This window comes from Bison bison, unplaced genomic scaffold (genome assembly GCF_000754665.1).
Source record: "Bison bison bison isolate TAMUID 2011002044 unplaced genomic scaffold, Bison_UMD1.0 scf7180017864283, whole genome shotgun sequence".
In the NCBI taxonomy this organism is placed as follows: Eukaryota; Metazoa; Chordata; class Mammalia; order Artiodactyla; family Bovidae; genus Bison; species Bison bison.
Window position 1 is genome coordinate 1,346,271 of NW_011494855.1, and position 22,614 is coordinate 1,368,884.

The 22,614-nt window shown below is 37.6% G+C and overlaps 1 protein-coding gene across 1 annotated transcript in view; it reads right to left on the reverse strand.

Annotated features, from left to right (window-relative positions):
• Positions 1-22,614, reverse strand: part of TNNI3K (TNNI3 interacting kinase) — a 350,776-nt gene that overhangs the window by 247,642 nt on the left and 80,520 nt on the right. The window contains exons 6-7 of the mRNA XM_010849426.1: positions 3,112-3,210; positions 535-673 (exon numbers count right to left, since the gene is read on the reverse strand). Coding sequence (XP_010847728.1) covers positions 535-673; positions 3,112-3,210 — 238 coding nt within the window. The remainder of the gene's footprint in view (positions 1-534; positions 674-3,111; positions 3,211-22,614) is intronic.

Sequence of the window (22,614 nt, forward strand, 5' to 3'; positions counted from 1 at the left end):
AAAAACAGAAAAAAATTAACCTATGGCAATAATAGAAGCCAGAATATTGATTACCTTTGGTGGTGAAAGCTATTTACTAAGAAGTGGGCACAAAGGATCTTTCCAGGTGAAATATCTGCAACCTTCCAGATAAAAATACTATATCTTGGTCTTGGAGGCTTTTGTGTGGGTGTATTCAAAAGGGTGTATTCAATAACTGAGTATTAAGTTAGGATTTGAGAATTTTGCTACATGTAAGTTTTACCTCAATTAAAAAAAGATTAGTGAGTAACAACAAGTAGGAAAAGCTTAAGAAAACCCCTTACTTTTATGGTCATACCTAATATATTAAGTTGAAATAAAATATGCAAAGAAGGATTAACATAAAGGTTTAATTAATATATTTAAAATAATAAATTATGACTTGAGGTACAAATTAGGACATGAAAACTAGAATTAATCAACTTCAAGATTATTCTCTAGTAAATAAGTAAAGTAGAAGAAAAAGCATACATAAAGTAAAAGACTGCAAAATTCTTCTAACCATAATCTTACCATCTGCTTTGCTGCCTTCTTCCACCAAGAGTTTCGCAATATTAAAGAATCCTTTTGCAGATGCTAGGTGGAGGGGCCTATCTCCAACTTCACCACTTACATTTACATCAGCACCAAATTTCAAAAGGAGGCGAGTTACCTAAAGGATCCAAGCATTTGAGATTAGTGTCAAATGTCAAATAATAATGCAAAGCTTTCAGCAGTATGGAAGGAGACATATCATTAAGATGTTCTTTTGGTTAATTTTTGCATGAAAAAAATCCTAATTCAATTGGCCTAAACAATAAGGTATTTATTATTATATCACCTAGCAAGAAATTAAAAACGAGCAATTTCAGAGTTCAGTCTTCACTGTACATAAACAGTCTTCTCTAAAGTCACCCATAATCATCTCTAAACAATTCTTTAAAATCTTCTTCTGGCCAGAGTCAGCAGTGTTTATGTGATTCTTCATTTTCATAGCAACTCCATGCATAGGTCACCAATGGTCATCTTGTGACTGGGATTCTAGTTCCTGTTTTGATTTGTGAGTAAGCAGGAGATAGCCACACTAGCTTTTAGCATCTTCCCACACTGGTTGAGATTCACAGCTCAGGAGTCTTCCAGGGGTTGTTTCTGGTAATTTATGGGATTTGTCCAAATTATTTACACATCCACTTAGGAATCTTTCAAATACTTTTTCTAAACTTGACATTGTCTCCTCTGGGAATTTCAGAAGTCATCACAGTGATCCCAAGAGATAAGTTAAGATGTATCTGTGCCATTAAAATATCAGTTATGGGAGGACTCCTCAAAACTCTTGACCACTGAGGGCCTTCCACTGTGGTCCTGGGGTTAAGACTTTGCCTTCCAATGCAGGGGGTGTGGGTATGATCCCTGGTCAGGGAGCTGAGATCCCACATGCCTTGCAGCCAAAAAACCGAAACATAAAACAGAAGCAGTATTGAGACAAATTCAATAAAAACTTTAAAAATGGTCCATATCAAAAAAATCTCTAAAAACAAGTCTTGACCACTGACGCATTAGCATAAATGTGAATTCAAGCTCTGAAACTATTTTGTGGCAGCAAATAAATATATTTTGGGCAGAAGTCTCTCAAGAATATGGTATACATTTGATAGAAATCTAGGTGAAAAAAATAGCTGGTGGAATGTGGGAGAACTTCTTATTGTGTGCAGTGGGTAAAGAAGAAAGGTTCTGAAATTAGGCTTCTATTTATTAGTTATGTCACTTTGAGTAAATGATTTGGCCTTTTCAAAATTCAGTTTCTTCATCACTAAGATGGGAATACCTCATAGGGTTGTCATGAGGATTAAATAAGTTATTACACATGAAACACTTAGAAAAGTGCCTGGTACTCAATAAATGATATCAGAAGAGGGAGTACCAATGTGGAATATGTGTTTTATCCATTTGTTGGCTAATGGGCATACCAATGCTTAACTCAGGAGAAAGCTGAACAGTAGTAGACATTTAGTTTCAGGAACCTTGCACTCCTAAGCAGATATTTCCACTTATACAGACTCCATAAATTCTGATTATGTGACTTTATAATGGACAGATTTAAACTATCATTGAAATCGATTGTCTATTAAGCACTATTATTATATACCTAGGAAATATTGCTCTTGGTACAAAACATCTACTCTTCCACTTAAAAATAAGTAAATAAACAAATGCCAAGGAACACGGCATATCAGGCACATTTATAAACCAAATGTGCCATTCCCCTGTCAGCATATTTTAGTGAGTGACAATAGCATCCATAAATTACTTATGTGCTGTCTTTGCACATAGAAAGTGAGTCCCTTATCATAAAAGGGCCATCCACATTTTAGCATAATTTTATAATACTGTGACTATATATTCAGGGAAAGTAAACAAATTTAACACTCCACATAACATGCAGAGAAGCTCTTTATGTTTCTGCTGGGTGATGAGGTTAATCGCCAAAGAGGATGACTTAACAAACAACGTGCATTGTGTATACCCTGCCTGTGCCTGAAATCAGAAAAAGTTTGGAGTTTTTCATCACTTGAGCTTTGGACCCTGTACTTTCAGAAGCATTTTCAGTACCCAGCTTTCCAGTGCACTCCAGTGCACTCTGAGCAGCACATCAATGAAATGAGCAATCTTCCCTAGCTAGAGGTCACGCTTCACAGGCTTGAGAGTGTCCAGGCATATGCCAGCCAGCAAAGAAATAAAGGCACAATGACTGGAACAGCACAGAGACAAAAATAAGTTTGATTTTCAACTTGGGGTCCTCAGGAAGTGCAATAGCATGACCTCTACAAAGGTGTGATTCTGCTGCATAACTGAGTAATACTAGAGATCTAGGGAGATAATATGAGGAAGAATGAAAATGGTCATTGAAAATGAATAACTTGGTAGCTTCTATTTTTCTGTGGATCTACAAAAGCTTTTCAAGGGTGGAACCGATGAGAAGATGGCAAAAATGATTCAAAGGATATCTCAAGTAGCCTTTCTTTGAATATAGTACAGTTCAAGAAAAAGCCTGGAACACTTAAGTGATGCCCCAGGCTTTGGACTTACCTACACGCTTACTTACTAACTTACCTGTTCATGCCCGTAGTATGCTGCAATGTGCAGTGGAGTGAAAAAAACTGCATCTTGAACATTGACATTAGCTCCATGTTGCAGAAGCACATCAGCAGCCTGGATAAGAAAGAGCTAGGTTAGGAGATTCATTGGGGGCATCTGTCCAACAAATTTATTTTACAATTAAAATGTATTAATACAACTAGTTTCTAGGAGTCACCATTCTAAAACACAATATTTTTCCATCTCCCTTCTCTGAAATCTCCAATGGCTTGCTTTTGCCTAGAAAATAAAAGCCAAGCTGCTTACTATGGTATTCAAAGTTCTCTCAATCTGATGGTATCCTTTAAAATGTACTTTCCATGACTCTCTTTCATAAACCCAACTGTACAATCAAACTGCACTCCATTTTCCACTTCTCTGAGTCTTTGTTCACATTATTTCCTCAGTCAGAAGTTTCCTTCTGCCCAATCTACAGATATTTAAACCCAAGCTAAATATCATCTCCTCCAATATTTCTTTACTTTCCCCCCATTTGTTGCCAAATTATTTGCTAAAATTGTCTTTCTTCCTTTTACATCTCACTCAACTTTCTTTCATACTATTTAGAACATTTACAAACTTATATACATGCCTTATCACCCTTATTAAAGACCAAATTCTTTAAGGACAAAATGTGTACCAAATTCATCTATATAATCCTACTCTAGCATGTTGCCATGAAAATAGTAATCATTCAATAAAAATTTGTTGAATGAGTGAGTGATTAAAACAAACCAACAACAACAAAAAAAACTAGCAGGAGCTATCGATCAACTGCCTTCATGGAAAGGCACAGACTGCCAACAAATCTGCTGACCCTTTAGATTTATTCTATCAAAGACTCATCTCCAAGCCTCTTTTCTCTAGAAAACTGATTGAAGTCATTTCCTCCAGATGTGTTCTTTTTCACTGTAAATTTTTCTAATGTACTCTCTGTTCTTTAGTTGGTAAAATAATATACATTTGGGGAAATTTTCAAAAGTCTGTTAGTCTTAGAAGAGAGAACATGAAGCTGGGATCAAAGAGCTCAAGGAACATCTGTTCCCACACCTCTTCTCTTCTATGCCTCCATCCTAAGTTGAGGGCATAAATGGTAACTGGAGTGCCTCTGTCTCACTCCAAAACATAGAAAGATAGGTTCCACTCTCCCATTTTAAAGGTAAAGACACTGAGCCTCAAGGAGGCTTTTTAACCTATCTGAGGTCATACAATCAATAAGAATCAGAACTGGAATTCAAATTTAGGCTTCTTTTAAGTTTCTTTGCATCAGATCCTTCCTGTGACCTTGATCGCATTAACACTAACCTTTAAGCAAATGAACTAGCTGAATCAATCTCAGGTAAAATGAAGCTTTCTGTCAGTAGAAGCTTGTTAGATTCAGCTTTGTAGATTCAGCTTGGAATTTAATGCTGGAACCATTTATATCAAATGTCTGCTATCTTAGACTTCATATGCCTGTGAGTTCAATCTTAGGAACGTTTAAAGGAGGTCACATGTGATCAAGGTAAATGGAGCTTTTTACAAATTCTCTTATTTTAAACATAGCATAAAATAAAGTAGACAGCATGAATTTTTATTGAACAAAGGATGTTCAAATGTTAACATATAGACCCAATTTCTTAGGCATAGTTCCAGAACTTACTTTCATTCTAAAAGATAAGGGCTCTTAGTCCATTGTAATTTTTTCCTAAGTTTGCACTTATCCAGTTATTCAGAAGGTCAATCTTTTGGCTCAATATTCATTAATTATGAAGTGCTGGCCTTCTGAGAAACTGTCAAAATGTAAGATTTAATGAAACCACACAGAGTCATTATTGAACTGTAGTTTTTAGTTAGTTTTAAAATTCAAGAAAATAGTTAACCATTGAGAGCAATGTACACTGTAATTATCTGAATAATTTCACAGGCTATTTATATACATTTAATGCATCTATTGGTTCTTATGATATTTCAAGTCATGATAGGGAGTATATCTCCTATCAATTTTACAGGGATACAATGTATCATGATATACAAATATGCTTGTTATTGTGGTTAAGATAAACACACTCATATTAATGCTTAGGCTGGAACATATATCTATTAAATAATTTTAACCATGCTTCCCCTAATCTAGAACCTGAAAGAGTGGGTAGATCAATTTCATCTCCTTTCCACTACATGAAGGCCCATGAAGGCCCAAACTGAATTGCTTTTATTCACCACTATGCTAAAAATATAATAGGCATCCAGATAATTATTGAATTGGACTGTATTTCTAGTTAAAAAATAAGAATATATATCTGTTAGTCATAGAGGAATTTAAACATTAACATTTAGGACCCAAATATATGATAGAAAAATTTTAAATAGTTCAACGTACACATTTATTGATCCTTTACTCTGAATTAAACTTTAGCAAATCCCAAGTGCCTGCTCCATGCCAGAAACTGTCACCGGCATTTTTACATACATTGTCTCATTAAGTTTTCTGCTGGCCATAAAATTCTGTTGTATTAAATAATTTTGAGAAAATCCATAGTTTTGATTTTTGTCCCCCAATACAATAACAAAACTACTAGTGAAACTGTATACTAGAAAAAAGTCTTATCACAGAAAGGATGTCTTAATAATCTTTAAATTCTTTAAAAAAAAGAACTTTATTATACTTAGATTTGTATAAATGATATATATATATATGTATCAGTATATATATACATATATATATATATAAATATTATTATTATTAAAGAACCAAGATTCAAACATTCAGTTCAGTTCAGTCGCTCAGTTGTGTTTGACTCTTTGAGGCCCCATGAACCGAAGCACACCAGGCCTCCCTTTCCATCACCAACTCCCAGAGTTCACCCAAACTCATGTCCATTGAGTCAGTGATGCCATCCAACTATCTCATCCTGTCGTCCCCTTCTCCTCCTGCCCTCAATCTTTCCCAGCATCAGGGTCTTTTCAAAGGAGTCATCTCTTTGCATCTGGTGGCCAAAGTATTGGAGTCTCAGCTTCAACATCAGTCCTTCCAAGGAACACTCAGGACTGATCTCCTTTAGGATGGACTGGTTGGATCTCCTTGCAGTCCAAGGGACTCTCAAGAGTCTTCTCCATCACCACAGTTCAAAAGTATCAATTCTTCAGTGATCAGCTTTCTTTATAGTCCAACTCTCATATCCATACATGGCTACTAGAAAAACCATAGCCTTGATTAGGCGGACCTTTGTTGGCAAAGTAATGTCTCTGCTTTTTAATATGCTGTCTAGGTTGGTCATAACTTTCCTTCCAAAGAGTAAGCATCTTTTAATTTCATTGCTGCAGTGACCATCTGCAGTGATTTCGGAGCCCCCAAAAAGAACATCCACCACTGTTTCCAGTGTTTCCCCATCTATTTGCCACGAAGTGATGGGACCAGATGCCATGATCTTAGTTTTTTGAAGGTTGAGTTTTAAGCCAGCTTTTTCACTCTCCTCTTTTACTTTCATCAAGAGGCTCTTTAGTTCCTCTTCACTTTCTGCCATAAGGGTGGTGTCATCTGCATATCTGAGGTTATTGCTATTTTTCTCGGCAATCTTGATTCCAGCTTGTGCTTCATCCAGCCCAGCATTTCTCATGATGTACTCTGCATATAAGCTAAATAAGTAGGGTGACAATATACAGCCTTGACGTTCGGTTATTCTTTATTGATGAAACGAATAAGCATGACAAAGTGTCTGTCACAAAGTCATTGTTTTATGACCACAAAAAATGGGTTAGAGCTCTCTGGTTTTGATAGGAAGAGAATTACTATACATTACACACTAAAAATATTTTCATTTGCTAGTTGACTTCTCAAAATATCTAAGTAGAATCTCTACAATTTCCAGGTTGTAATTTAAATACTTGTTCGAACATTCTGCTCTTTCTTCCTAGAAAGTTTCTGTTTTCTTTCTTTGACTGTAGTATACCTAGTCTCAAGGCCAAGCTCAGTTCCCAGGTCCTCTGAGAACTTTTCACAAATACTTTACTGTATTAAACATTTCTTTCTCTAAATGCTTATATTATTTATCCTCACAACTTAATCTTTTCATTAATTATCACTGTGTGTAAACCACTATTATACAAAAATTAATTAAACTATTTTTATCATGTTCTGAACTTGTCTCAATGAAGTATAGGAAGTTTTGATTCCAGATTAAGAAGGATTTTTCACCTGAGACACTGGGATTTAATCCTTCTAACTAAAAGAGTTATACCTTATCATTTTAAATTCCAGAGATTTAAAAAGTAATGCCTACAAGAGAAAGGTCCTCATTGTTCTTATTTGCTGAATGTTTCTCCTACAGTATGACTTTAACTTATTGACTTGCACTCAACTGGCTTCCGACTCTGAACTTCATCTTATGAAAATCATTGATGATGAAGAAGAAAAAAATGACTACATCAATAGGAGCTAAATATCTCATGGAAGAGAAAGTAAAGTAAGGTAAATTCTATATGGGATAAAATGGCAATCAATCAGAGCTGAAATTCCCAAAATTAAATATAAGTGTTTTATACCTAGTAGACTTTCCAATAAATATCTACACTTTGAAATTAAGTTTTTCTTTGCTTTATTTAAAGTGATATCTCATTTCTTGTGACTTCTTTGGAGTCTCCCTCAAATTCATACTTACACTGATGTTTTCCTTAGGATTTATAGTTTGTTTAAAGCCACAGTTTTCTCTTCTATAGATCTTTATCTAACCTTTACTATTGAGACTTACAGAGAACAGAATCATGAATCTCTTTGGGGATAATACTCACTTCCATTTAGTAGAAAATCTGTATTAACAAAGTTTTAGAAGAAAATGTTTTTGAAAGGTTATGCCTCAAGAACTCAAAATGATCCCAAAGATTTTAATATGCAAGTTGATTTAGATCTGAAATTTTTCAATGTTTCCAGTTCTAACTTTCAATGTGTGTGCTCAGTCACTCAGTCATGTCCAATTCTTTGCCATCCCATGGGCTATAGCCTAAAAGGTTCTTCTGTCCATGGAATTTTCCAGACAAGAATACTGATCGGGTTGTCATTTCCTTCTCCAGGGGATCTTCCTGACCCGGGGACAGAATCCACATCTCTTGTGTTTAACTTTCAATAACCCACTCTAATTGTGTCCCATTGAACAATTACTCTCTCTTCTAAACTTTTCATTGTTTTTCAAGAGTAGTCTACATCTTTTATTCACATATTCTCACCTCTTAATCACTCCTCAGCCCACCTATAGTCTGGCTTCAGATCAGAATTTCCAGGGAAATTTCTTTGGAAAATGACATCAAAGATCGCCCAACTGTCAATTCCAATGTATATCCTTGGGTCTTTTCCTTATTTTAATATTTCTCCAGCATTTCTTACTATTTGTCTTCTCCTTAAGGTCCTATCCTTCCTTAGACTGACTGACATAATGATCTTTGAGTTTGATCCCTACCTCTCTGCCAGCTGTTTATTGTCCTTCTCTAGAGGTGACTCTCTGTTTATCTCTTAAGTGTTTCTTTGGTTTTGCTTTTTTATCACTAACATTGTATTGCCTCCTGATTTCCTTTGTCTGCTTTAATTGCCTTGAATTAATTAAGATAATACACGGAAATCATTTAGGACAAAACTTGGTAACCTAAAAGGAAGTGTTCAGTGATAGTTATTAGCTATCCTGCCTTAAACATTCTCTACTTGATTTTTTCTATCACTATTGCTACTACTGCTACTATTACTAATACTGGTACTATTTCTACAACACACACCCACAAACAAACACACACACACTTCTCTCTCCAGATGCATGTATTTTACCGATTCCTCCAATATGGGGTCTACCTTAGTTAGCAACTCAGAATTTGATTATATGGGTGATTCTCAGGTGGCTCAGTGGTAAAGAATCTGCCTGCCACTGCAGGAGATGCAGGAGATGTGGGTTTGATCCCTGGGTTGGGAAAATCCCCTGGAGTAGGAAATGGCATTCCAGTATTCTTGCCTGGAAAATTTCATGGAGAGAGGAGCCTGCTGGGCTACAGTCCATGGGGTTGCAAAGAGTTGGACACAACTGAGCAACTGAGCAGCAGCAGCAGACTGGTTGTATATTTCCCCTATTTCCCAATTACTTTTACTCTGGGTTTATTTCAATGATTTCATCTTTATCACTTGCCCTTTGATTTTTGGTAATGTGAATGAAGCATTAGAATGTGTGCTTTGAGAATGTTGTTATTTAGTTGCTCAGTTGTGTTTGATTTTTTTGCAAGGCCATGGACTGTAGCCCAGCAGGCTCTTCTGTCCATGGGCTTTCCCAGGCAAGAATACTAGAGTGGGTTGCATTTCCTTTTCCAGAGGATCTTCACAACCCAGGAATTGAACCTGCACCTCCTGTATTGCAGGCAGATTCTTTATGACTAAGTCACTACAGAAGCCCATCTATGAGCTAAATAAGGGTATCTCATTTAATTCTCACAACAATCTCATGGCACTGTTACTAATAACCCCATTTTAAAAATAGGAAAAAAAAGTTAAGAATTACACAGTTTTAAGGAAAAGCACCAAAATTTAAACTTGAATCTATAGAAGTCCAAAGAATCATACTACTCCACAGTGTTTTTCTTCTTACATGTGCTATTATTTGGGGGCAGCCTATAATTCCTTGACACCTCAGACAGTTCTATACAGGATATAGCCCTTGGTTGATGTTCTTCAAGGATTTTCAAGGACATCTGTGTAGCCAGTATATCAATAAGTATGATTCTGACTTTGTAATTGCTTGCAGATGACTGAAAAAAATAAAGTTAAAAGTTATTCTAAGTAGATGTTATATGGTAGGGATCTTGAAGAGTCATATATACTATGACAAGAATTTTAGAATTTTTCCTGAATTTTTTCCATAGAGGGTTTCACCAACAGGTTTCCAGCAAGAGCAAAGTATATTCTGATTTGCACCTTAAAAAGATCCTTCTGGTAATAGTATAGCAAACAGACTGAAGAGACAGCAAACTAGAAGCAGAGTGAGCAGCTAGCAGGGTTCAGCAGCCAGCTAAAAAGACAGGGGTAACGATAAAAGTGATCTAGCAGATAAAAATGAGGTAGTAGTAGTATCCAAGAGATGGAGAATGGGTTTTAGAGATATTAAGATGATACAATTGAATGACTCAGCATACTGGGGGTAGGGAGAGATGATGGAAGTTATTAACAAATGATGACTATAAAAGAGGAAGACGATAAGGGGAAATAAGCATGAGGGTAAAACTGTGTCTAATTTGTGAATTTAAGAAGTAGGAACATCACCCACAGTTTCTCTCAGGTTAATCACTTAACATATTTAGTTTCTTTCAGTTCCCTTTAGCAATTCATTGTGAGCTTATCCAACACCACAGCTGTTTCAGCTGGGGTTGATCCCTCAATCAAAATGCAAACTTATTTCCTGAGTTTTTAAACAACTACCAAAAGCTATGCCAATTAAAAATACCAATAATTGCTTATCCATTTGTATTTAAGGCTTCATTACCTAGCATTTTAGATCATAACATTGCTTTAGATTTAAAATAAGCACTTCTTTTGATTTTATGCTCTATTTTCTATAAAATTTTTTAGCTGTATATATACTGACTTCTCTATACCCATTATAACTGTTAAGTGAGAACTCCCTATCATACAGTTACAGAGGCTTATCATTTAAAACACTAACTGAATATTTTTGTAAAGACTTTTTATTTTACCTGCCATAGCTCTAATTAAATATTTGAGTACAAAAACTTACTGGAAAATAGTTTCTTCAGGCTGTCACAGAAATGAGGTTCTCTTATGTGATCTTTCTCTTATTATCTCAGGTTAAAATTAAATCTGGTCTGAAAATTACTCAGAAAATGATTCCACAAGATAACATTATTAAAGAAATTAAAGGGACACTCCATATTCTTCATATGTTGTAGAAATAGAGCTTAAAGGTATATCAACTTATATACATAAAGTAAAAGAATTCCATTGATTATATAAATCTATAGCTTCTCAGGAAATCGTAATAATATAAGTAGAAAAGCTGGTGGATGAAGAGTGGTGAGAAGCTGTGAGGTCAAGTCTGGAGCTACAAGTGGGATCATTTTAGAGAAGTAATAATTGAAGTTAGGCGATAACACCAGTTCCATAGGTAAAAGGAGATACTTGAGGGATATTTATGGCTAAAAAGTGGGAAATAATGGAGCCAGCAAAGGAAAGAGAAGAGTCATCCATGAAAGAAAAGGAGAACAAAGGAATGCTTGTTAAGGAAGCCCATGGAAGAGAAATTCTAAAGAAAAGACAGGCTAAATTTTCTGAGCCTTCCAGCTAATCGTCATCTTGCTGTGCTATTTTCTTTCTTACATATATTCTTTTTTGCAGCATTTCCTTATGTGAGGGTCTTATTTTAAAATCCCTGGCTGAGAAAACAGGCTTTCAATGTTTATGTGTTATGAATACATCATGTTCTATGCATTTCGAAAGCCACAATTTTTTTCCTTATGAGATTTATTTTTATAGCTTGCCAAAGGTCCAGCATTTTTTGGCTATACTGCAATTGTAGAGACTTGAAAATTGTAGTACAAGTTAGGCTCCCTCTCATGGATGGTTTTCCTTATACTGCCTATACCCTGGACATTGTAATCTGACAAAGAATTTTCTCATGACCTGTCCTGCAGCCCAAGACACCTACTGAAATCATGTAATTTGCCTCTACTTGAAAAATAAACTTCTAAATTACAGTTTGAAGGTGATTTGCAGTCAACTAATAGAACATAGTTCAGTTCAGTTCAGTTCAGTCGCTCAGTCGTGTCTGACTCTTTGTGACCCTGTGAATCACAGCACGCCATGTCTCCCTGTCCATCACCAACTCCTGGAGTTTACCCAAACTCATACCCATCGAGTCGGTGATGCCATCCAGCCATCTATCCTCTGTTGTCCCCTTCTCCTCCCACCCCCAATCATTCCCAGCATCAGGGTCTTTTCCAATGAGTCAGCTCTTCACATCAGGTGGCCAAAGTATTGGAGTTTCAGCTTCAACATCAGTCCCTCCAATGAACACCCAGGACTGATCTCCTTTAGGATGGACTGGTTGGATCTCCTTGCAGTCCAAGGGACTCTCAAGAGTTTTCTCCAACACCACAGTTCAAAAGGACCAAATAAAGATTTTCGGCTCTTAGATAAAAATGATTAATAAGAATCTTCCTAAAAATTATTTCAAAGATCAATTTATTTCCACCAGCAGGGATTTAAAAATCAAAAAAGACAACAGTTAACTCTCAGGTTCAGGGGTTAGTCCTGTTTCAAGGACACTCTACAGAATGTTTAGGGCTTCCCTTTTTGAGCTTCCTCATTAAATAAGGCAGAAAACATTATTTGATGAACTGCAAGATATGAACTTAAGTAATCAATTATATCCTATAGGCTCTGTATTTAACAACATAATTAAAAATGTTGGTCTGCAATAACTTAGAATAAGTGACACAATAATATTGGTAAATCCAGTCATAAAAATATTTTAGCTGATTTTGAAATAGTATGTATTGACTGGTATACAGATCAATTATAGATAATTTTCTTTCTAGATAAGTTTACTAAAAGAATATCCATCATTCAGTCAGAGACCTATTATCAGGACAGAAAGCAGAAGGAATAATGCTGGTAACTATTAAAGTAAGTTAAACTAAGATAAACACAGGGAGACTAACAATTGAAGCCTACAATGAAAATGAAAAAAGTGCAATACCAAGTATGCCTGTCAGCTTCAGACACAGAAAGGGCTAAGAAATAACTGTGGGTGAGACTCAAGCCCGGACTTCTAATTGTTTTACATGGGCAGTAAATAGCAGAACCTGGATACAAATAAACCTAGGCAGTTTGATTCTAGAGACCACATACCTAATGACTAGTCTATATATTATATATTGATATCCCTCGAAGCTCAGTTAGTAAAGAATCCACTTGCAGTGCAGGAGTCCGCCTGCAATGCAGAAGACCAGGTTTGATTACTGGTTTGGGAAGATCCCCTGGAGAAGGAAATGGCAACCCATCCCAGCATTCTTGCCTGGAGAATCCCATGGACAGAGGAGCCTGGAGGGCTACAGTCCATGGGGTTGCAAAAGTTGGACATGACTTAGAAACTACACCACCACCACATATATTACACTGCTGTAGCCAAAAAACATTACTCTAGAATCCCAGTTTCTCTAACATTTCAAACATTTTTCAAACTTTTACTTAATGAACTCAGCACAAGTACTCAGCAGGGGTACTATGATAGAATTAGCTTGGGTGGCTCCTGGATGTAGGAGGCATGAGCTTATAACTCCTTCCTTTCTCCTTGAATAAGCTCCAAGGTACCTCTGGAACACTAGACATCCAGAAAGTACATACTGGAAATAACTGTTCAACAAAAGAGTTGCTAGTTTGGGGAAAATAGAATTGTCACCACATTTACCTGCTAGTCATCTTTGATTCTAAGAAAAAGACAGGGTCAAATAATATAAATATAGAATCATGCCAAGTTTCCTGGGTTAATAGAGCTCTTCTCTTCCAGACATAATTTATAATCCCCCTATAAATCCATCTACGTATACATTTGTTATCATCTTTGAGAAAATATAAGTGGCATTGCTATCTATGAGGCTAACTTGTTCCCTTGAATGTGGGAATGACATTTCTCACGAATATTAATAGAAAATGACAAAAGTTATGGAATGTCACTTCCAAGATTAGGTTACAAAAAGACTGTGACTTCATCTCACTTACCCTACCTTGATCTCTCCATGACTCTCTCTGATGGAAACCAGATGTCTCATTATGAGCTTTCCTAAGAATAGCATCACATGGTAAGGTCCTGGTGTCTCTAGATAATAGCCAGAGAGGACCAAAACCTGCCAACAGCTACAAGAGTGAGCACAAAAGAGGACTCTCTTCATTCAGTCCTTAAGAAGACTGCAGCCCCATTAGAAACCTTGTAAGAGATACTAAGCCAGGGGACCTTACCTCTCAGCTAAGGTATCCTGAGATTCCTAAGCTACAAAAATGGCAAGATAAAAAATGTTTATTGATTTAAGCCATAAAGTTTTGAGATAAATTTTTTATGCAGCAAAAGTTAGCTGATATATGGTTGTGCCTCTCAATTTATTACTAAAAAATCCAAGTCACAACTGACATCGATATTAAATAGTTAAATAGGCCACTTCTGAATATCAAGAGGAACAACAGTTCAAATCAGCAAATATTTATGAGAGCCTAAGTTTTCTAAACACTGTGCTAGTTTCTGGGGATCAAAGATAAATTAATTTTTCAAAAGTAATACATAGGTCAGTGGAAGAAACAAAACAAAATGATTATGATATAAAGCAGAATAAAAATAATTTGATATGAGATAATACATGGACTAATAAACAAAAGAAAGGCTCTATCAAAAAAAAAAGAAGTTATAAATTAGTTCTGTAAAGATAGAGAAACCTATACCTGGGAAGGTACCTGGAAACTGAAATAGAAGTTGCTAAGTGGAAAAGGGAAGATAAATCAATTAATTCATCCCTCAAACTTATTTGATCATCCAATAGTAACTGGCACAGAACATATGTTTGCCAAATTCTACTATTTCTTAAAATCTAGTTCAAATTCTACTCACCTCTTAAAATCTTTTTAGACTTCCATGTTCATTGAATTCATCACTGAGACAAATTATTACATACCCCAATATCTTTAGAATTACCTTGAGGCTTTATAAGAATGTATTACAGATACCCTCTTAGGAATTACTGAATCAGATTCCCTAGATACCAAAAATTCCCTAGATACTAAAAACTAAAAAAAAAGCTTCTTAGAGACTTCCTCTTGCATCCAATATGGAGTAACAAGGAGTATTCTGGAGAAGCTAAGGTAGCTAGAGTTCACAAGAGAGAGTACAGAAACAAGAGGGTTGAATAAAGAGAGAAATACAAAGACCTGGAGAAGGTTCCATTAGGGGATAAAGCTGAGCATTGAGTAGTGTGTGCTTGTGAGGCAACTACTGCTGACTGGGAAAAGAACCAATGAAGATTAGTGATAATTACGCCCAGTGCTCACACAAGTCCAGGGATAATGCCTAGGCTCATCACCCTGACTGGAAATGCTCCTGATTCATGGGGCACTGAGCAAAATACTCACAAGAGACTTCTCTCAGTAGCTGGTTATTAGCCTTACACGGATTATCTGGGTCGTGAAGATCTTTTTTGAATAGTTCTTCTGTATACTCTTGCCACCTCTTCTTAATATCTTCTGTTTCTGTTAGGTCCATATCATTTCTGTCCTTTACTGAGCCCATCTTTGCATGAAATATTCCCTTGGTGTCTCTAATTTTCTTGAAGCGATCTCTAGTCTTTCCCATTGTATTGTTTTCCTCTATTTCTTTGCAATGATCACTAAGGAAGGCTTTCTTAACTCTCCTTGCTATTCTTTGGAACTCTGTGTTCAAATGGGTATACCTTTCCTTTTCTCCTTTGCCTTTCACTTCTCTTCTTTTCACAGCTACTTATTTGCAAGGCCTCCTCAGAAAGCCAGTTTGCTTTTTTGCATTTCTTTTTTTGGGGATCGTCTTGATCCCTGTCTCCTGTACAATGTCACGAACCTCCGTCCATAGCTCATCAGGCACTCTGTCTATCAGATCTAATCCCGTGAATCTATTTCTCACTTTCTATGTATAATCATAAGGGATTTGATTTAGGTCATACCTGAATGGTCTCGTGGTTTTCCCTACTTTCTTCAATTTAAGTCTGAATTTGGCAATAAGGAAACAGTTCCACCTCATGGCAAATAGATGGAGAAACAGCGGGGGAAACAGCAGAAACCGTGGCTGACTTTATTTTTCTGGGCTCCAAAATCACTGCAGATGGTGACTGCAGCCATGAAATTAAAAGACGCTTACTCCTTGGAAGGAAAGTTATGACCAACCTAGATAGCATATTAAAAAGCAGAGACATTACTTTTCCAACAAAGGTCTGTCTAGTCAAGGCTATGGTTTTTCCAGTGGTCGTGTATGGATGTGAAAGTTGGACTATAAAGAAAGCTGAGGGCTGAAGAATTGATGCTTTTGAACTGTGGTGTTGGAGAAGACTCTTGAGAGTCCCTTGGACTGCAAGGAGATCCAACCAGTCCATCCTAAAGGAGATCAGTCCTGGGTGTTCATTGGAGGGACTGATGTTGAAGCTGAAACTCCAATACTTTGGCCACCTGATGTGAAGAGCTGACTCATTGGAAAAGACCCTGATGCTGGAAAAGATTGAGGACAGGAGGAGAAGGGGACGACAGAGGATAAGATAGTTGGATGGCATCACCGACTCGATGGACATGAGTTTGGGTAGACTCCGGGAGTTGGTGATGGACAGGGAGGCCTGGCGTGCTGTGGGTCATGGGGTTGCAAAGAGTCAGACACAACTGAGTGACTGAACTGAACTGAACCGAACTGAAACAGTTTGTCAGCTTCTTAAAAAATTATACATAAACCTACCAAATGATCCAGCTTTTCTACTCTTAAGATTTGTTCAGAGTAAATAAAAGCACTTATCCATATGAAGACTTGTACAGAAATCTTCCTTGCAGCTTTACTTGAAATTCCTAAAAACTGGAAAAACTCAGATGTCCATCAACAGGTAGATAAACACTGTGGTATATCCAAACAATGCAATACCACCTATTGACTAGACATCTTATTTGATCATTTATCATGTAATTGACATTTAAACTTTACACATTTAAGGATCTTCAACCCTTCACTTCCAATTCTATACACACATATAATATTCCCCCATTGTTCCCCATCACAATGAACTGGAAATCATTTATCCAGTTGCTGATATCAGAAACCTATGAGTTTTTGTGGACACCATCATCTCGTGTACCCCCTCATATATAATCCATCAGCAGATTAATTTAATTTTACCCTTTAACTTTTTGCAAATCTGCTCTTATCTCTGCATATCTACTAATACCACCCATACTTAAGCAATCATTATAGATTATTGACTCCAAATACATCTGCTTGCATAAATTCTTCAAATTCAGTTGATTTTAAACATTGTACCTAGAATTATTCTATCAGAATGCAAGTCTGATCATGTTACCACTTCTCAAAGGCTTTTCATTGTTCTCAGGAGAGAGAGAGAGAGAGAGAGAGAACTCCTTGACACAGTTTGTCATCCAACCCAGGGAGATTTTGAGAGTAAAAGAGGTATTCACTTAAAGAATAAAGGGAGCTTAGATCAACAATATGATCAGGGATTTTCCTGAAGAATCAGGAATATAATATCACTCTACAAATAAGTCTATTGGGCACCTGACCCCTAACCTTTTTCTCCTTGTTTTTCATTTTCCACCCATCCCCTAGGTCTCTTAGCTCCATCCACACACATTATGGTCTTGTTGCTGTACTTCCTATAGTCAGATAGGTTTAATATATATGATTTCCTCTTCCTAGAAAGCTCTCTCTGTGTCTCAACTTCTCATCTGTAAAGTGGAAATGAGTTTGCCTATTTTGAAGGGCTTTTTAAAGGATTAAGAGTTAATATATGCAACACTGAAAGTAGGAAGTCAAGAAATACCTGGAGTATTGGGCAAATGTGGCCTGGGAATACAGAATGAAGCAGGGCAAAGGCTAACAAAGTTTTGCCAAGAGAATGCACTGGTCATAGCAAACACCCTCTTCCAACAACACAAGAGAAGACTCTACAAATGAACATCACCAGATGGTCAATACCAAAATCAGATTGATAATATTGTTTGCAGCCAAAGATGGAGAAGCTCTAAACAGTCAGCAAAAACAAGACCGGGAGCTGACTGTGGCTCAGATCAAGAATTATTGCCAAATTCAGAGTTAAATCGAAGAAAATAGGGAAAACCACTGGACCATTCAGGTATGACCTAAATCAAATCCTTTATGACTATATAGTGGAAGTGACAAATAGATTCAAGGGATTAGATCTGATAGACGGAGTGCCTGAGGAACTATGGAGAGAGGTTCATGACATTGTACAGGAGGCAGTGATCAAGACCATTTCCAGAAAAAGAAATGCAAAAAGGCAAAATGGTTGTCTGAGGAGGCCTTACAAATAGTTGAGAAAAGAAGAGAAGTGAAAAGCAAAGGAGAAAAGGAAAGATATATGCATTTGAATGCAGAGTTCCAAAGAATAGCAAGGAGAGATAAGAAAGCCTTACTTACTGATCAATGCAATGAAATATAAGGAAACAATGGAATGGGAAAAACTAGAGATCTCTTCAAGAAAATTAGAGATACCAAGGGAACTTTTCATGCAAAGATGGGTACAATGAAGGACAGAAATAGTATGAACCTAACAGAAGCAGAGGATATTAAGAAGAGGTGGCAAAAATACATGGAAGAACTATACAAAAAAGATTTCCCGACCTAGATAATCATGATGGTGTGATCACTCACCTAGAGCCAGACATCCTGGAATGCAAAGTCAAGTGGGCCTTAGGAAGCATAACTACAAGCAAAGCTAGTGGAGGTGATAGAATTCTATTTCAAATCCTAAAAGGTGATGGAATTCCATCTATTTCAAATCCTAAAAGATGATGCTATGAAAGTGTTGTACTCAATATGCCAGCAAATTTGGAAAACTCAGCAGTGGCCACAGGACTGGAAAAGGTCAGTTTTCATTCCAATCCCTAAGAAAGGCAATGCCAAAGAATGCTCAAACTTCCACACAATTTCACTCATCTCACACGCTAGTAAAATAATGCTCACAATTCTCCAAGACAACCAGGCTTCAACAGTACGTGAACCATGAACTTCCAGATGTTCAAGCTGGATTTAGAAAAGGCAGAGGAACCAGAGATCAAATTGCCAACATTCACTGGTTCATCAAAAAAGCAAGAGAATTACAGAAAAAATATCTATTTCTGCTTTACTGACTATGCCAAAGCCTTTGGCTATGTGGATCACAAAAAACTGGAAAATTCTTCAAGAGATGGGAATACCAGACCACCTGACCTGCCTCCTGAGAAATATGTATGCAGGTCAAGAAGCAACAGTTGGAACTGGACATGGAACAGCAGACTGGTTCCAAATTGGGAAAGGAGTATGTCAAGGCTGTATATTGTCACCCTGCTTATTTAACTTATAGGCAGAGTAAGTACATCATGAGAATTGCTGGACTGGAGGAAGTACAAGCTGGAATCAAGATTGCTGGGAGAAATATCAATAACCTCAGATATACAGATGACACCACCCTTATGGCAGAAAGTGAAGAAGAACTAAAGTGAAAGAAGAGAGTGAAAAAGTTGGCTTAAAACTCAACATTCAGAAAACGAAGATCATGGTATCTGGTACAATCACTCCATGGCAAATAGACGGGGAAACAGTGGAAACAGTGGCAGACATTCTCTTTTGGGGCTCCAAAATCACTGCAGATGGTGACTGCAGCCATGAAATTAAAAGATATTTGGTTCTTGGAAGAAAAGTTATGACCCACCTGGACAGTATATTGAAAAGCAGAGACATCACTTTGCCAACAAAGGTCCGCCCAGTCAAAGCTATGGTTTTTCCAGTAGTCATGTATGGATGTGAGAGTTGGACCATAAAGAAAGCTAAGCACCAAAAAATTGATGCTTTTGAACTGTGGTGTTGTATAAGACTCTTGAGAGTCCCTTGGACAGCAAAGAGATTTAACCAGTCCATCCTGAAAGAAATCAGTCCTGAATATTCATTAGAAGGACTGATGCTGAAGCTGAAACTCCAATACTTTGGCCACCTGATGTGAATAAATGATTCTTTGAAAAGACCCTGATGCTGGGAAAGATTGAAGGAAGGAGGAGAAGGGGGTGACAGAGGATGAGATGGTTGGATGGCATCACCAACTCAATTGACAATAATTTGAGTAAACTCCGGGAGTTGGTGATGGACAGGGAGGTTTGGCGTGCTGCAGTTCATGGGGTCACAAAGAGTCAGACACGACTGAGCGTCTGAACTGAACTGAACACTGAAAGTAGCCACTATTGCTCCCACTGCTATTGTCAGGTTTATTTCCTCTCTTTACTTGCTAAGGAGACTCAATGGAAAAGACCCTGATTCTGGGAAAGATTGGGAGCATGAGAAGAAGGGAATGACAGAGGATGAAACAGTTGGATGGCATCGTCGACTCAATGGACATGAGTTTGAGCAAACTCTGGGAGATAGTGAAGGTCAGGGAAGTCTGGCGTACTGCAGTCCACAGAGTTGCAAAGAGTTGGACACGACTGAGTGATTGAACAACAACTTGCTAAACATTTACTGAGGTCTTGGGTTATAAGCCAAAGTATCAGTTCTTCAGAGATTCTCTCCTAACCTCAACTGAGTATGGACATATTCATTTAGGAAATGCTAATTGTGTGTCTCCTATAGGCCAGACAGGCCTTGTGCTTGGAATTGAGGACAACAGAGAGAAAATGAAGAGCTACAAAGACTATGTCTTTTTGAACTTAAAATTTAGCACAGGAGACATACAGTAAACCAAAGGAGATAAACGATAGGCTATTATATAGTGACCAGTGCTGGAAAGAAATAAAGAAGTAAATAAAGGAGTGCCAGAGCTTTGAAAAAACACATAATCTGGGAAAACCTTATTGAGAAAATTACATTTGAACTAGGATCTTAAGAAGATAGGGAGAAAGCGGTTTAGACCTGACAGAGCAGTGCAAAGGACCTAAGGCAGTGCATGATGCCTCGTTTGTCTAAGGAACTTAAAGTTGAAAAACAACAAATAAGAAAATGATGAAAATTACAGTTTTTGAAATTCTAAATGAATTAAAATTTAAAAGGCTCACTCAGGCTTTCTGTCAGAAAAGGCTGAGGGGGGAAGAACAGAGGGAGGGGGATCAAATTACCCTCTTTTAGATAAAGATCCAGGCTGACATTCACAGCTCTTCTCACAGAGGCAATTTTGTTTGTGTGATTTTTTTTTTTTTTGATTGCCTGTGTTTTCCACTAGACTGCAAGCTCTGTGAGGCTAGGTTTTACACATCATTAAATTACCAGTCTCAAATACAGACCTTGGAATCTATTACTTCCTTCAGATCAGATCAGATCGGTCGCTCAAATCGTGTCCGACTCTTTGCGACCCCAAGAATCGCAGCACGCCAGGCCTCCCTGCCCATCACCAACTCCTGGAGTTCACTCAGACGCACGTCCATCGAGTCAGTGATGCCATCCAGCCATCTCATCCTCTGTCATCCCTTTCTCCTCCTGCTCCCAATCCCTCCCAGCATCAGAGTCTTTTCCAATGAGTCAACTCTTCACATGAGGTGGCCAAAGTACTGGAGTTTCAGCTTTAGCATCATTCCTTCCAAAGAAATCCCAGGGCTGATCTTCTTCAGAATGGACTGGTTGGATCTCCTTGCAGTCCAAGGGACTCTCAAGAGTCTTCTCCAACACCACAGTTCAAAAGCATCAATTCTTCGGTGCTCAGCCTTCTTCATGGTCCAACGCTCACATCCATACATGACCACAGGAAAAACCATAGCCTTGACTAGACGAACCTTTGTTGGCAAAGTAATGTCTCTGCTTTTGAATATGCTATCTAGGTTGGTTGCAGGGAGCCGGCAGGAGGACCTCCACCCATGGCAAAGGTCATGAGGAAGGAGGCTCGACATACACAAAGGCGGGATCGAGCCTCAGGAGTCCCCCTGGAAATCCTCGAGCATCTACCCCTGTAACCAGAGCCTGCCTACTTTACTACTTTGTACTCTCACCTACACCTCTGACTTTACGGGGGGCTGTTCCCTACCACCTCTTTCAGAGAAGGAGTTAACTTAGAGCTCCAGTTAATAAAAACTCCTGGGCGTGACAGGAGTGTTTCAACCTACAAACTCCTCTGAAGGATCTCTAGCCTTCCTGACAGGTTTGTCCAGCCACATGTGATTGCTCACAGCCTCCCAACCATGAGAGGCCCAAGATGCTTTAAACCTTCTAAAAACAGGTTCTTTAGAGAAGTTAGAAAACTATTAGTATAGTATAGTAGGCTGATTAGAAATTGTATTGGTTAAGGGTTTTTCATTTGTTGAGCCAATGTTTACTGCTAAGTCTCCACATCCCCTGCCCTTATATACATTAATGAATATATAGAAGAAATACGTATTAACCTTTGATATAAATCACGTTAGACCTTAGGCTAAGTAAATTATTTCCTTAACTAAAACCCACTACACCCTCACCCTATAGGAATGGAACTTTATTTGGGTGGTGTCTGTTTAAAAAATAATCACCCCTGGAGAAATAAGTGTTGACTGACCACTGTCACAAGGAGAGGGTCATAAATTGTCAGCAGGCCCCCCTGGCCAGAAGATGATGTAACACCCCTAAGACCTCTGTATACTTTTGTATAACATCTCAGTGTATAAAAACAGACTCTGGAAAATAAAGAATTGGGATCAGTTCCTCAAAAGACTGGTCTCCCCATGTCTCTCTCTCTCTTAAACTCTGGCTGAGTCTCCATCTGGAGCGTGGAGCCCACCATGCTTAC